The following is a 13,768-nucleotide window of genomic DNA, read 5'->3' on the forward strand; positions in this document are numbered from 1 at the left end:
TGTCAAGAAGGCCATCCTATAGCCTTCTTTAGTGAAAAGCTCAACAATGGTAAACTTAGATACTCAACCTATGATAAAGAATTTTATGCCATTGTCCGAGCCTTGCAACATTGGAGTCATTACTTGTTGAATAAAGAATTTATTCTTTATTCTGATCATGAAGCTCTAAAGCATTTGAATTCCCAACAAAAGATCAATCGCAGACATGCCGCTTGGAGTGAGTTTTTACAAGCTTATCCGTTCTTACTAAAACATAAGGCGGGAGTTCAAAATGTTGTTGCAGATGCTCTTAGCAGGCGTCATACCCTACTTGCCACTATGCAAATGAAAGTCATTGGATTTGAGACAGTCAAGGTGTAACGCCCGTCTTAATTATTCGATTATTTAAAATATATTTATATATACGATTTATAATTGCATTGTGAGGGATATTTTGTTGTGGTGAAGTTGTTATGTTGTTATGACTTATTTTATTATTAAATAAAATAAGATTTGATAAATAAAATAAAAATATGAAAATTAGGCTGTGTTGTGAGATGAGCAATTAGTAGTGATAAGAGTAATTAGGAGAGATAAATAGATAACAGAAGTTAGAAAACAGAATACGTACGTTTTTGGAGAAAAAGGGAGAAAAGTCAGAAAAGAGGAGAACTAGAGGGAGAGCTGCGATTTCATCATAACCAGGTAAGGGTGAGACTAATTTTCATTACTATTAAGAGTATGATTCTATAGGATGAATTTAGCATGATTAGGTTAAGTTTTGGTGAGAATTGAGAATTAGGTTTAGGATCAATTTTGATGAATGAATCAAGAACAGATGTTAGATTGATGCAAAATTAGTGTACAGACCTTAGATATTACTTAAGATGATAATTAGATGCTATTTGGATGAAGGAATCATGAATATAGGTGAAAAGTTGTGATTTTTAGGTTTCTGGCCGTACTGACATTCATCGCTCGCATCTGCGAGCAAGAACACTCGCATCTGCGAGCTAGAACCCAGAACTCGCAACTGCGAGCAACACAACTCGCAACTGCGAGTGACCTGTGAGCTCGCAACTGCGAGCAGAATAACTCGCCACTGCGAGTAAATACGTAGGCACCCAGAATGCACATTTCGCTCGCCATTGCGAGTGAAGTTACTCGCCACTGCGAGTTAGGCTGTTAGTTGCCCAAAATTGTCCCGATGCGAACCTTTCGCACGTGTAGTCTTGAGATGACCTTAGAAGTAAGTTAGAGAGCTGTTTAGGATGCTTCCATAAGCTCCAGAAGTCTGTTATGGTGACTGAAATTAGAAGTGTTGATGCATGAATGCTATAATGAAGTTTTGTGATATTTATATTGATGTAATTAATTCTTTATGTGAATGTTAACACATTCAAGTGATGTTAAATGTTGTATGTTGCTGCTGTTCTCTGTTGTCGACTGTTAGTGTCTTGAGGTTGCATGAGTCGGTCTATGTTGTTGGAATTTAAGAAGTTGCCCATGATTATGAGTCGTATGAGTTGTACACGTCGTTGTCTAAGTTGTTGGTAGTTGAGTTCATTGCATACTCATTAAAGTTGGGGGCTTTAGGCCCGGCAGCCTTTGTGCTCATTAAAGTTGGGGGTTTTAGGCCCGGCAGCCTTTGTGCTCATTAAAGTTGGGGGCTTTAGGCCCGACAGCCTTTGTGCTCATTAAAGTTGGGGGCTTTAGGCCCGGCAGCCTTTGTGCTCATTAAAGTTGGGGGCTTTAGGCCCGGCAGCCTTTGTGCTCATTAAAGTTGGGGGCTTTAGGCCCGGCAGCCTTTGTGCTCACACGTTGAAGAGCCTATTATGCTCATTTTGTTGCTGAATGGTACCACATGCATTTGCATATCAAGAAGTTCATGATGTCTAAGTTGTCGAGTTGTTGTCGAGTTGATAGAGTTGCATGGTCAAGGATGAGTCGTGTTGTTAGGTTGTTGTTGAGTTGATAGAGTTGCATGGTCAAGGATGAGTCGTGTTGTTAGGTTGTTGTTGAGTTGATAGAGTTGCATGGTCAAGGATGAGTTGTGTCGTCAAGTTGAGTGTTAAGTTGATTATGATTTGTGATGAAAAATGAGTAATGGTATTTGATGATCGTATTTGTTATGTAATGAAAAATATGCCAATTGTTAATTGTTGATATGTTATTAATGTTTAAGTTGTTAAATGCATTTTATTGGATTATATGCTTAATGTATTGATTATGAAATCTCACCCCTTCTGCGTATATGTTGCCTCGACCGTGGGTAATGTGCAGGTAATAAAGATTAGAGGCGTTCAAGAGTGGACTCTCAGTTGGTGTCTAGGTGCTCTGATACGTAACGGGATGGGGGCTTGCTTTTACTTCTATTCCTTACGTGTCTCTTTTATGAACTAATTTATGAGATTTTTCAATAAGGCCTACGTGCCAAGACTTTTAAATGCTGAACTATTTTCCGCTGCAATAGTTTAAGATCTTTCATGATGTTGAATTTGAAGGATAATTATTATTATCCATTTTATGATTTAAATGAAGCATGTGACATTCCGTTGTGATCAAAATACTCTGATTTTTAAATGAAATTTTTATGTTGGGAAAACGGGGTGTTACAATTGGTATCAGAGCAGGTCGGTCCGTCCGGCCAAGTAGTAGAGTCGCGTTGTGTCGTATTACAGTTTTGTACTGTATTTGAGTTGTCCTGTTTGTTGTTTGTTGTGTAATCCCTAGTATGAACTGGTTGGAGTACAACCATGTTCACATTAATTGTTTTAGTAAGTTGGTGTATTTTTTCTTCTGCCGAAGAAGAAAGTGGAGCAGAGTTTTTGTCTACTAAGCAGCTGAAGCAATTAGAACGTGATGGGATCTTGATGTTTTCCTTGATGGCGTCCTTATCTTTGGAGAATCAAGCAGTGATTGATAAGTTGCAAGTAGTGTGTGAATTTCCTGAAGTTTTCCCTGATGAAATTCCTGATGTACCACCGGAGAGAGAAGTTAAATTTTCTATTGATCTTGTTCCAGGAACGAAGCCTGTGTCTATGACACCTTACCGTATGTCAGCTTCTGAGTTGGCTGAGTTGAAGGAACAGTTGGAAGATTTGCTAGATAAGAAGTTCATTAGACCGAGTGTTTCACCTTGGGGAGCGCCGGTATTGTTGGTTAAGAAGAAAGATGGAAGTATGAGGTTGTGCATTGATTATCGACAACTGAATAAAGTAACTATAAAGAATAGATATCCACTTCCTAGAATTGATGATTTGATGGACCAGCTGGTGGGTGCACGTGTGTTCAGCAAGATTGATTTAAGGTCGGGTTATCATCAGATTAAAGTAAAAGATGAAGATATGCAGAAGACGGCCTTTAGGACGTGATATGGTCATTATGAATATAAGGTGATGCCTTTTGGTGTGAGTAATGCGCCTGGCGTGTTTATGGAGTATATGAATCGCATTTTCCATGCATTTTTGGATCGCTTGTGGTTGTGTTCATCGATGATATTTTGATTTACTCTAAGACAGAAGAAGAACATGCGGAACATTTGAAAATCGTTTTGCAAGTGCTGAAAAAGAAGAAGTTGTATGCTAAATTGTCTAAGTGTGAATTCTGGTTGAACGAGGTAAGTTTTCTGGGCCATGTTATTTCTAGTAGTGGTATTGCAGTTGATCCATCTAAAGTTGAAGCAGTATCACAATGGGAGACTCCTAGGTCAGTTACAGAGATTAGAAGCTTTTTGGGTTTGGCAGGATACTATCGAAGATTTATAGAAGGATTTTCTAAGTTGGCACTTCCGTTAACACAGTTGACGTGTAAAGGTAAAACCTTTGTGTGGGATGTTCACTGTGAGAACAGTTTTAATGAATTGAAGAAGCGGTTGACGACGGCTCCAGTTTTGATTTTGCCAAAACCTGATGAACCTTTTGCGGTGTATTGTGATGCGTCCAAATTGGGCTTAGGTGGTGTGCTTATGCAAGATGGTAAAGTTGTTGCTTATGCATCAAGACAGTTGAGAACTCATGAACGAAACTATCCTACTCATGACCTTGAATTAGCTGCAGTCGTATTTGTCCTTAAGATCTGGAGACATTACTTGTATGGTTCGAGATTTGAGGTGTTTAGTGATCACAAGAGCTTGAAGTATTTGTTTGATCAGAAAGAACTGAATATGCGACAGCGGCGGTGGCTCGAATTGTTGAAGGATTATGACTTTAGTTTGAATTACCATCCGGGTAAAGCTAATGTTGTTGCGGATGCCTTAAGTAGGAAGAGTTTACATATGTCTGCTATGATGGTGAAGGAATTTGAACTACTTGAACAGTTTAGAGATATGAGCTTAGTTTGTGAAATGTCGTCTCGGAGCGTTAAGTTAGGAATGCTGAAAATTGATAACGATTTCTTGAAAAGTATTAGAGATGCACAAAAGGTTGATGTTAAGTTTGTGGACTTGTTGGTTGCTAGTAATCAAACTGAAGATGGTGACTTTAAAGTCGATGATCAAGGTGTGTTGAGGTTCCGAGGTAGGATTTGTATTCCAGACAATGATGAGATAAAAAGGATGATTCTGGAAGAGAGTCATAGGAGTAGCTTGAGCATTCATCCGGGAGCTACAAAGATGTATCATGATTTAAAGAAGCTGTTTTGGTGGTCAGGATTGAAACGTGATGTGGCACAGTTTGTGTACTCTTGTTTGATTTGTCAGAAGTCGAAGGTAGAGCATCAGAAACCTGCTGGGTTGATGACACCGTTAGATGTACCAGAATGGAAATGGGATAGTATATCCATGGATTTTGTGACAAGTTTACCGAATACTCCTAAGGGAAATGACGCTATTTGGGTGATTGTTGACAGATTGACGAAGTCGGCACATTTCCTTCCGATTAATATTAGTTTTCCTGTGGCTCAGTTGGCAGAGATTTATATTCGAGACATAGTGAAATTGCATGGTGTTCCTTCAAGCATCGTGTCAGATAGAGATCCAAGATTTACTTCTAGATTTTGGAAGGGTTTGCAAGAGGCTTTAGGCTCTAAGTTGAGATTGAGTTCGGCTTATCATCCTCAAACAGATGGTCAGTCGGAAAGAACGATTCAGTCACTCGAAGACTTGTTGAGAGTTTGTGTACTTGAGCAAGGTGGAACTTGGGATAGTCATCTTCCGTTGATAGAGTTCACTTATAATAACAGCTATCATTCAAGTATTGGGATGGCACCTTTCGAGGCTTTGTATGGTCGGAAGTGTAGGACTCCGTTGTGTTGGTTTGAGACCGGTGAAAGTGTGGTTCTAGGACCAGAAATTGTTCAACAGACTACTGAGAAGGTGAAGATGATTCAAGAGAAGATGAAAGCGTCGCAGAGTCGACAGAAGAGCTACCATGATAAGCGTAAGAAAGACCTTGAGTTTCAAGAGGGAGACCATGTGTTCTTGAGAGTTACTCCAACGACCGGTGTTGGTCGTGCATTGAAGTCAAAGAAGTTGACTCCAAAGTTTATTGGTCCTTATCAGATATCCGAGAGAATTGGCACGGTGGCTTATAGAGTTGGCTTACCACCTCATTTATCGAATTTGCATGATGTGTTCCATGTGTCGCAATTGAGGAAGTATGTTCCAGACTCGTCCCATGTGATTCAGAGTGATGATGTGCAAGTTAGAGACAACCTTACGGTAGAGACCTTACCCTTGAGGATTGATGATCGCAAGATGAAGACGTTGAGAGGCAAGGAGATTCCTCTAGTGAGAGTTGTTTGGAGTGGAACGACTGGTGAAAGCCTGACATGGGAGCTAGAGAGTAAGATGATGGAGTCTTACCCAGAGTTGTTTGCTTGAGGTAAATTTTCGAGGACGAAAATTCTATAAGTTGGGGAGAGTTGTAACGTCCGTCTTAATTATTCGATTATTTAAAATATATTTATATATACGATTTATAATTGCATTGTGAGGGATATTTTGTTGTGGTGAAGTTGTTATGTTGTTATGACTTATTTTATTATTAAATAAAATAAGATTTGATAAATAAAATAAAAATATGAAAATTGGGCTGTGTTGTGAGATGAGCAATTAGTAGTGATAAGAGTAATTAGGAGAGATAAATAGATAACAGAAGTTAGAAAACAGAATACGTACGTTTTTGGAGAAAAAGGGAGAAAAGTCAGAAAAGAGGAGAACTAGAGGGAGAGCTGCGATTTCATCATAACCAGGTAAGGGTGAGACTAATTTTCATTACTATTAAGAGTATGATTCTATAGGATGAATTTAGCATGATTAGGTTAAGTTTTGGTGAGAATTGAGAATTAGGTTTAGGATCAATTTTGATGAATGAATCAAGAACAGATGTTAGATTGATGCAAAATTAGTGTACAGACCTTAGATATTACTTAAGATGATAATTAGATGCTATTTGGATGAAGGAATCATGAATATAGGTGAAAAGTTGTGATTTTTAGGTTTCTGGCCGTACTGACATTCATCGCTCGCATCTGCGAGCAAGAACACTCGCATCTGCGAGCTAGAACCCAGAACTCGCAACTGCGAGCAACACAACTCGCAACTGCGAGTGACCTGTGAGCTCGCAACTGCGAGCAGAATAACTCGCCACTGCGAGTAAATACGTAGGCACCCAGAATGCACATTTCGCTCGCCATTGCGAGTGAAGTTACTCGCCACTGCGAGTTAGGCTGTTAGTTGCCCAAAATTGTCCCGATGCGAACCTTTCGCACGTGTAGTCTTGAGATGACCTTAGAAGTAAGTTAGAGAGCTGTTTAGGATGCTTCCATAAGCTCCAGAAGTCTGTTATGGTGACTGAAATTAGAAGTGTTGATGCATGAATGCTATAATGAAGTTTTGTGATATTTATATTGATGTAATTAATTCTTTATGTGAATGTTAACACATTCAAGTGATGTTAAATGTTGTATGTTGCTGCTGTTCTCTGTTGTCGACTGTTAGTGTCTTGAGGTTGCATGAGTCGGTCTATGTTGTTGGAATTTAAGAAGTTGCCCATGATTATGAGTCGTATGAGTTGTACACGTCGTTGTCTAAGTTGTTGGTAGTTGAGTTCATTGCATACTCATTAAAGTTGGGGGCTTTAGGCCCGGCAGCCTTTGTGCTCATTAAAGTTGGGGGCTTTAGGCCCGGCAGCCTTTGTGCTCATTAAAGTTGGGGGCTTTAGGCCCGGCAGCCTTTGTGCTCATTAAAGTTGGGGGCTTTAGGCCCGGCAGCCTTTGTGCTCATTAAAGTTGGGGGCTTTAGGCCCGGCAGCCTTTGTGCTCACACGTTGAAGAGCCTATTATGCTCATTTTGTTGCTGAATGGTACCACATGCATTTGCATATCAAGAAGTTCATGATGTCTAAGTTGTCGAGTTGTTGTCGAGTTGATAGAGTTGCATGGTCAAGGATGAGTCGTGTTGTTAGGTTGTTGTTGAGTTGATAGAGTTGCATGGTCAAGGATGAGTCGTGTTGTTAGGTTGTTGTTGAGTTGATAGAGTTGCATGGTCAAGGATGAGTTGTGTCGTCAAGTTGAGTGTTAAGTTGATTATGATTTGTGATGAAAAATGAGTAATGGTATTTGATGATCGTATTTGTTATGTAATGAAAAATATGCCAATTGTTAATTGTTGATATGTTATTAATGTTTAAGTTGTTAAATGCATTTTATTGGATTATATGCTTAATGTATTGATTATGAAATCTCACCCCTTCTGCGTATATGTTGCCTCGACCGTGGGTAATGTGCAGGTAATAAAGATTAGAGGCGTTCAAGAGTGGACTCTCAGTTGGTGTCTAGGTGCTCTGATACGTAACGGGATGGGGGCTTGCTTTTACTTCTATTCCTTACGTGTCTCTTTTATGAACTAATTTATGAGATTTTTCAATAAGGCCTGCGTGCCAAGACTTTTAAATGCTGAACTATTTTCCGCTGCAATAGTTTAAGATCTTTCATGATGTTGAATTTGAAGGATAATTATTATTATCCATTTTATGATTTAAATGAAGCATGTGACATTCCGTTGTGATCAAAATACTCTGATTTTTAAATGAAATTTTTATGTTGGGAAAACGGGGTGTTACACAAGGAGTTATACAAAGATGATCCAGATTTTCAAAAGTTTTGGAATGCCACTGATTCACAATCCTCTCAGGACTACTACAGACATGAGGGATTTTTGTTCAAAGGAAAAACCTTATGTATTCCTCAGTGCTCTCTACGAGAAGCCATTATTTGGGAAGCCCATGATGGAGGATTAGCAGGTCATTTTGGACGAGATAAAACTGTTGCTTTACTGAGAGAGAATTTCTATTGGCCAAGACTTGAAAGAGACGTATACAAACATATTCAAAGATGTCGAGTATGCCATTTGGCAAAGGCCAAAGGCCAAAACACTGGTTTTTATATGCCACTCCCTGTTCCAGAAGCACCTTGGGAAGATGTTAGCATGGACTTTGTGCTTGGATTACCTCGGACTCAACGCCAGAAGGATTCTGTGATGGTAGTTGTGGATAGACTTTCAAAGATGGCTCATTTCATCCCATGCCAAAAGACTAATGATGCCGTTCAAGTTGCTGACTTATACTTCAAGGAAATTGTTCGTCTTCATGGAATTCCAAAAACCATCACTTCTGATAGAGATGTTAAGTTCTTAAGTCATTTTTGGAGAACCTTATGGAGGAAGATGGGTACTAAACTTCAGTTCAGTAGTGCTAGTCACCCCCAGACAGATGGACAAACTGAAGCTGTTAACAGGATTTTGGGAAACCTACTCCGGAGCTTTGTCGGTAAAAATCTAAAACAATGGGATCTCATCTTGGCACAAGTTGAATTTGCATACAATAATTCAACTAATCAAGCTACTGGAAAATGTCCTTTTGAGGTAGCATACGGAACTCGACCACACAGTCCGTTAGACTTGACTCCATCATCAGATAAACATCAGTATAGTGCAGATGCAGAAAGCAGAGCAAAAGAGATCAAGAAACTGCATGAACAAGTTCGCCAACGGATAATTCAGCAAAATTCACGATACAAGATTAATCGTGACAAGCACAGAAGACAACAAATCTTTAAAATTGGAGATTTGGTATGGATACATTTGCGTAAAGAACGATTTCCAAAACAACCAAATGCCAAGTTGTCACCAAGAGCTGATGGTCCTTTCAAAATAGTACAAAAAATCAATGACAATGCTTACAAGGTAGAATTGCCAGGAACCTATGGTGTCGCAGCAACCTTCAATGTTGCCGACCTTTCACCATATCTGGATGATGAACTTGATATAAACTCGAGGACGAGTTCTGTTCAACCCGGGGAGAATGATACAGATTAATTGCATCATCCTTTACCTCATATTCCACCACTCTACTATTAACAACAAGTCCTATCTTGCATCATCCCTTACCTCATATTCCACCACTCTATTATTTACAATAAGTCCAACAAGCCATGTTTGCCATTTACTAATTTGTGTCCATTACTATTTTAACTACCATGGCCTCTAGGATTACTATAAATAAGGTCATTTCCTTCATGTATTCTCACAATTTGAAATATATAAAAACTTGAGTTTTCTCATTTGAGAGTTAGAGAGTGGATTCTCTCTTGGCTTCTGAGCCAGAAACTCAGGCAAACTACCATTGAGATTTGGATTATATCCCAAATCCAGAAGTTATATTTCAATGAAGTTACTCCAATTGGGACAAGCTATTTTTTCAACTAATTGTATTCAATAAATTACTGTATTCATGCAAAAGCTGCTTCTTGGTAAATATAAGTAGTGTATATGATGTTTACAGTATTATTATTATTATTGTTAACAATTTTAAATGTGTTGCGCCATAGAGTAGATTGAAGATGCTGCACTGAGCCCTTGCAATATACGTATTGATCAAAGGCTCACTACTATTGAATTTTACAAAAGGAGCACCATAATATGCAATATAAGCCTATAAGATGGTAATTTTGCTATCTGAAAGAAGCAACTGTGGAAGAAATGGTAATTTTATTATGAATATCAATTTCTGAATGGAAAATCTCCCTTATTCTTGAATGACTCTCTTCCTTAAAACCAGAGGAAACCAAACATAGCTCCCAGCACAGAGTTGAGCACTTGAACTCAAAACTTATATACAGGGGCGAATGGTGGTATAAGGGAGGGGTAGCCCTTGCTACCCCAAAAAAAATTATTTTTTTGAGTGAGTAGGTATATTTTTATATTTAGCTACCCCTAATAATAAATATTTAGCTACCCCAAGTTTTATTTTAAGTGAACTAATTTTTTTTATCTTTATTTAACTTCCGGTTGAACTTCAAATTATTTAATCGTGTCGTATAGGAACCGGAAGATTAACACCCAAAAGAGATAAATAGTAATAATCTTTATAGTTTATCTAATACAAAAGTGGGCCCATACCCACAGCCCACCACACAATTATTATTAATAAAAAAAACAAGGTAAGATCATCCCCAATGGTGATGTCTTTACCAATTAAGACACCGTACCTAATAGGTACCCCCATTGGGGAATTTTTTTTTGAGGGTCTCTCAAGACCCGGGGTCTTATTTAAGACCCCCAACTTTAAACGGGACCCGCACGCTTTTAATATTAAAAAATTGAAATGTAGTGATATAAAGTTATTGATAGTTGATTAGTGGGTCCCATTTAAGAACTTTGTGTGAGATTTGGGTTGGAGGGATTGAGTGCTTATTAGGTACTACTATTAAAAAATAATAAAAGAGTGATGTGTACGCGTGGGACCCATTTAAGTACTCAAAAATGGATGTCTCCATTGTGGATGCTCTAAAGTGGCATTTTAACTCTTCAGTCACAACACAACACACAAAACAGGATCCCCAGGCAACACAATACACAGTACACAAGAGAAACAAACAATCCATGCGATAGCAACACTGCCATGGTGACCTAAAAGTAACAGGTTAACTACAAGCAACATTAATTAGATTCTCAATTCACCCAGGTTACCAGGTATGATATCAATTCACATTTCACAATAATCTCATTTAGTTTGAAATCAATTTTTTATGTTTTGCTTTGGAATTTAGCGATAGCAACACAAACCACTAAAATTTGTGTTATACAAATTAGGAATTGATACAAATTAGGTTAGGAATTGATACAAACCACTATTTTGCTTTGGAATTTAGGTTAGGAAAAACAAATTAGGTTAAAACAATTTGTGTTATACTTATACTATTGTGGCTTTTTTGGTACAAAATAGTTTATTGCCGCATTTTTTTGTATAATTCGTTCTTGTTGAATCAAGTGTATATTTTATTAAGAACATTTTATATAAGTAATAGTTATTGTGAATTTTTTTGCCTACTGCATTAGATTAGTTTAAAAAAAAATTATATGTGGCCACCTCATAGAATTATCGCTAGCTTCGCCGCTGCTTATATATATGAAAGTATAATTTCCTAAATCTTGTGTATGTTGGCTTGAAATATAAACCAAGACTGCTTGCCTTTTCTCTATACTGTGTTAATAATATTAATCTTGCAACAATAATTTCCTAGCCAAGAAGGATGGAATCTAAATATTTCAGTATAGACAAATTTGTGTCAATACTGTTACTATAGTATAAGCCAAAATATCAAAAATAAAAAGAAACAAGGACAAAAATATACATATATATGATTATTTACTTAGGTAGGTTAATCAAATTGATCATCTAAGCCCTGGTCACGTCGCCTTTTCTTACTCTTCTCCCTAAGTATCTCCTTGATTTCTCTCTCTCTTATCGACAAATACAATCAAGTCTTTGAAGCTCCTCGAAGATCGAAAAGTTTTTCTGATATTTACCGGCGCCTTTTTCCTTTTTCCTTTGAAGCTTGCTGTGTAGCTTGAATTGATAATTAATACAACAAAAAGCCATATGATTAGCACAAATCTCCCAAGACCACTCACAGTGTTTTCTCCTGTGCCAAATCATAGCAACCAAGAAAATCAGAAATTTATACTATGTGGAGAAAATTTAAAGTATATGAATGAGAATCTGTAGCACACATACTGTGTGAGAAAAACATTGTTGAGAAAGTAAACCTGCAAAAGAAGGAACAAATCTCAGCAAAAATATGTTACTTGATGCTAAAGCAAGCCGTGCATCAAGAATGGCTTGAGAAACTCTGGAGTTTCCAATGATTAAGCTAAAAATACTAACCAAAAGATTGTCATAATTTGCTTCCTGGGTGGACCTCGGAACTCCGGATTGTGCCTGTGCTCAAGAATCCATACTACAGCACCAACAAAAAGGAAAATGGCGCCGGTAAATATTAGAAAAACTTTTCGATCTTCGAGGAGCTTCAAAGACTTGATTGTATTTGTCGATAAGAGAGAGAGAAATCAAGGAGATACTTAGGGAGAAGAGTAAGAAAAGGCGACGTGACCAGGGCTTAGATGATCAATTTGATTAACCTACCTAAGTAAATAATCATATATATGTATATTTTTGTCCTTGTTTCTTTTTATTTTTGATATTTTGGCTTATACTATAGTAACAGTATTGACACAAATTTGTCTATACTGAAATATTTAGATTCCATCCTTCTTGGCTAGGAAATTATTGTTGCAAGATTAATATTATTAACACAGTATAGAGAAAAGGCAAGCAGTCTTGGTTTATATTTCAAGCCAACATACACAAGATTTAGGAAATTATACTTTCATATATATAAGTTTTGAGTTCAAGTGCTCAACTCTGTGGTTGAAAAAATAGCTTGTGTTTCAATCTAGTTCCAAGTTTGGAAGATGAAATACTCCAATTGGGAATTCACCATATGACTCAGAACTGAAAACAGATAGTTCTTTCAATGAAGTTATATTTGTGAGTGTGTCTGGTAAATTAGATGAAATAGTCACAAAACTAAGTAGAAGAGTCTCAAGTTTTGTTGAGTTTTGAATTATGCTTCTGAGATTAGACAATTTGAGTTGCAACAAATTTGAGGTACTACCTTTAGGACGTAACATAGCTCTGCAGCCTAGATCAAGAGACAACAACTTAGACAACTGTGAAACTTGTGGTGGTATTTCTCCAGAAAATAAACTACGAGAAAGGCTCAGATATTTTAGTTGTGAAAGCTCACCTATCTTGGGTGGGATTTGAGAGTAATTGAAGTCGTTGTCAGAAAGATCAAGAATTCGAAGGTGCACAAGGCGAAATAGACTGCTATTTGCATCCATTTTACCATAGAGTTGGCTGCTACTAAGATCAACGTGAATCACATGATTTGTGTGCTCGTGACATTTAATGCCATCCCATGAGCAGCAATCTGTGCTGGAATTCCAAGAAGCTGTCGTAGGATAACCGAGAAGATTATCAAAGGCTAAGTTATTGATGACAAAGCCTTCCTTAAAGTGCAACAAGGCTTGGCTTTCATATTGATGACACTTTGGCTGAAAGTGAGGTAAAGATGTGGTAAATGTGAAAGAGAAAAGTGAATAAAGGAAAAGAAATTTTACTAAAAAAACATGAGACCGGACAAACACCATTGTATCTTAATATTTTGAGCTGAAAGTTTTGGATGAAATGCTAGACACATATTAAGTGGTTCTTATAGTAAATGAAAATGTTTAGTAGTGAACTTGATTATCATTGACCGTGCATTTTGGTTTAGGACTAACTTGATCAACTCCAAAAAAACTTTGTCTCGTTTATTGTTTAAATTCCAGAAAGGTATTTGCTTCTTGGCTCTTATCATAGATTCTACAATTTTATTTCATCTTTATTGTATTTATTTCAGACCAATGCATATTATACAAGACTTTGATGTAACATAATATGAT

At 37.5% G+C, this 13,768-nt stretch overlaps 1 protein-coding gene across 3 annotated transcripts; it reads right to left on the bottom strand.

The window, feature by feature from the left end:
* Positions 1-11,419: 11,419 nt before the first annotated feature.
* Positions 11,420-13,652, bottom strand: LOC146904009 (receptor-like protein 9DC1). Of its 3 annotated transcripts, XM_085724743.1 has the most exons (5): positions 13,069-13,652; positions 12,937-12,963; positions 12,147-12,219; positions 11,997-12,028; positions 11,420-11,904 (listed from the first exon to the last, which is right to left on the bottom strand). In XM_085724743.1, the coding sequence occupies exons 1-5, from the start codon at positions 13,472-13,474 to the stop codon at positions 11,696-11,698; spliced, it is 747 nt and encodes a 248-aa protein (XP_085580869.1). In that variant the 5' UTR covers positions 13,475-13,652; the 3' UTR covers positions 11,420-11,695. The 3 variants fall into 3 exon arrangements, with proteins under 3 accessions (XP_085580869.1, XP_085580870.1, XP_085580868.1); XM_085724744.1 differs by lacking the exon at positions 12,937-12,963 and having other exon boundaries at positions 13,069-13,651; XM_085724742.1 differs by having other exon boundaries at positions 12,937-13,651.
* Positions 13,653-13,768: the final 116 nt, after the last annotated feature.

Source organism: Medicago sativa, chromosome 7 (genome assembly GCF_051527215.1).
Source record: "Medicago sativa cultivar Bolivia chromosome 7, Bolivia_mono, whole genome shotgun sequence".
NCBI classification, from domain to species: domain Eukaryota; kingdom Viridiplantae; phylum Streptophyta; class Magnoliopsida; order Fabales; family Fabaceae; genus Medicago; species Medicago sativa.

Bases quoted from the DNA above. Each gene is read 5' to 3' on its own strand.
- LOC146904009 (XM_085724742.1), bottom strand. From the start codon at position 13,474: ATGGTGTTTGTCCGGTCTCATGTTTTTTTAGTAAAATTTCTTTTCCTT. The intron at 12,029-12,146 runs GTTAGTATTTTT...CTTCTTTTGCAG, and splicing joins CAAATTATGACAATCTTTTG to GTTTACTTTCTCAACAATGT. The intron at 11,905-11,996 runs GTATGTGTGCTA...GATTTGGCACAG, and splicing joins AACAATGTTTTTCTCACACA to GAGAAAACACTGTGAGTGGT.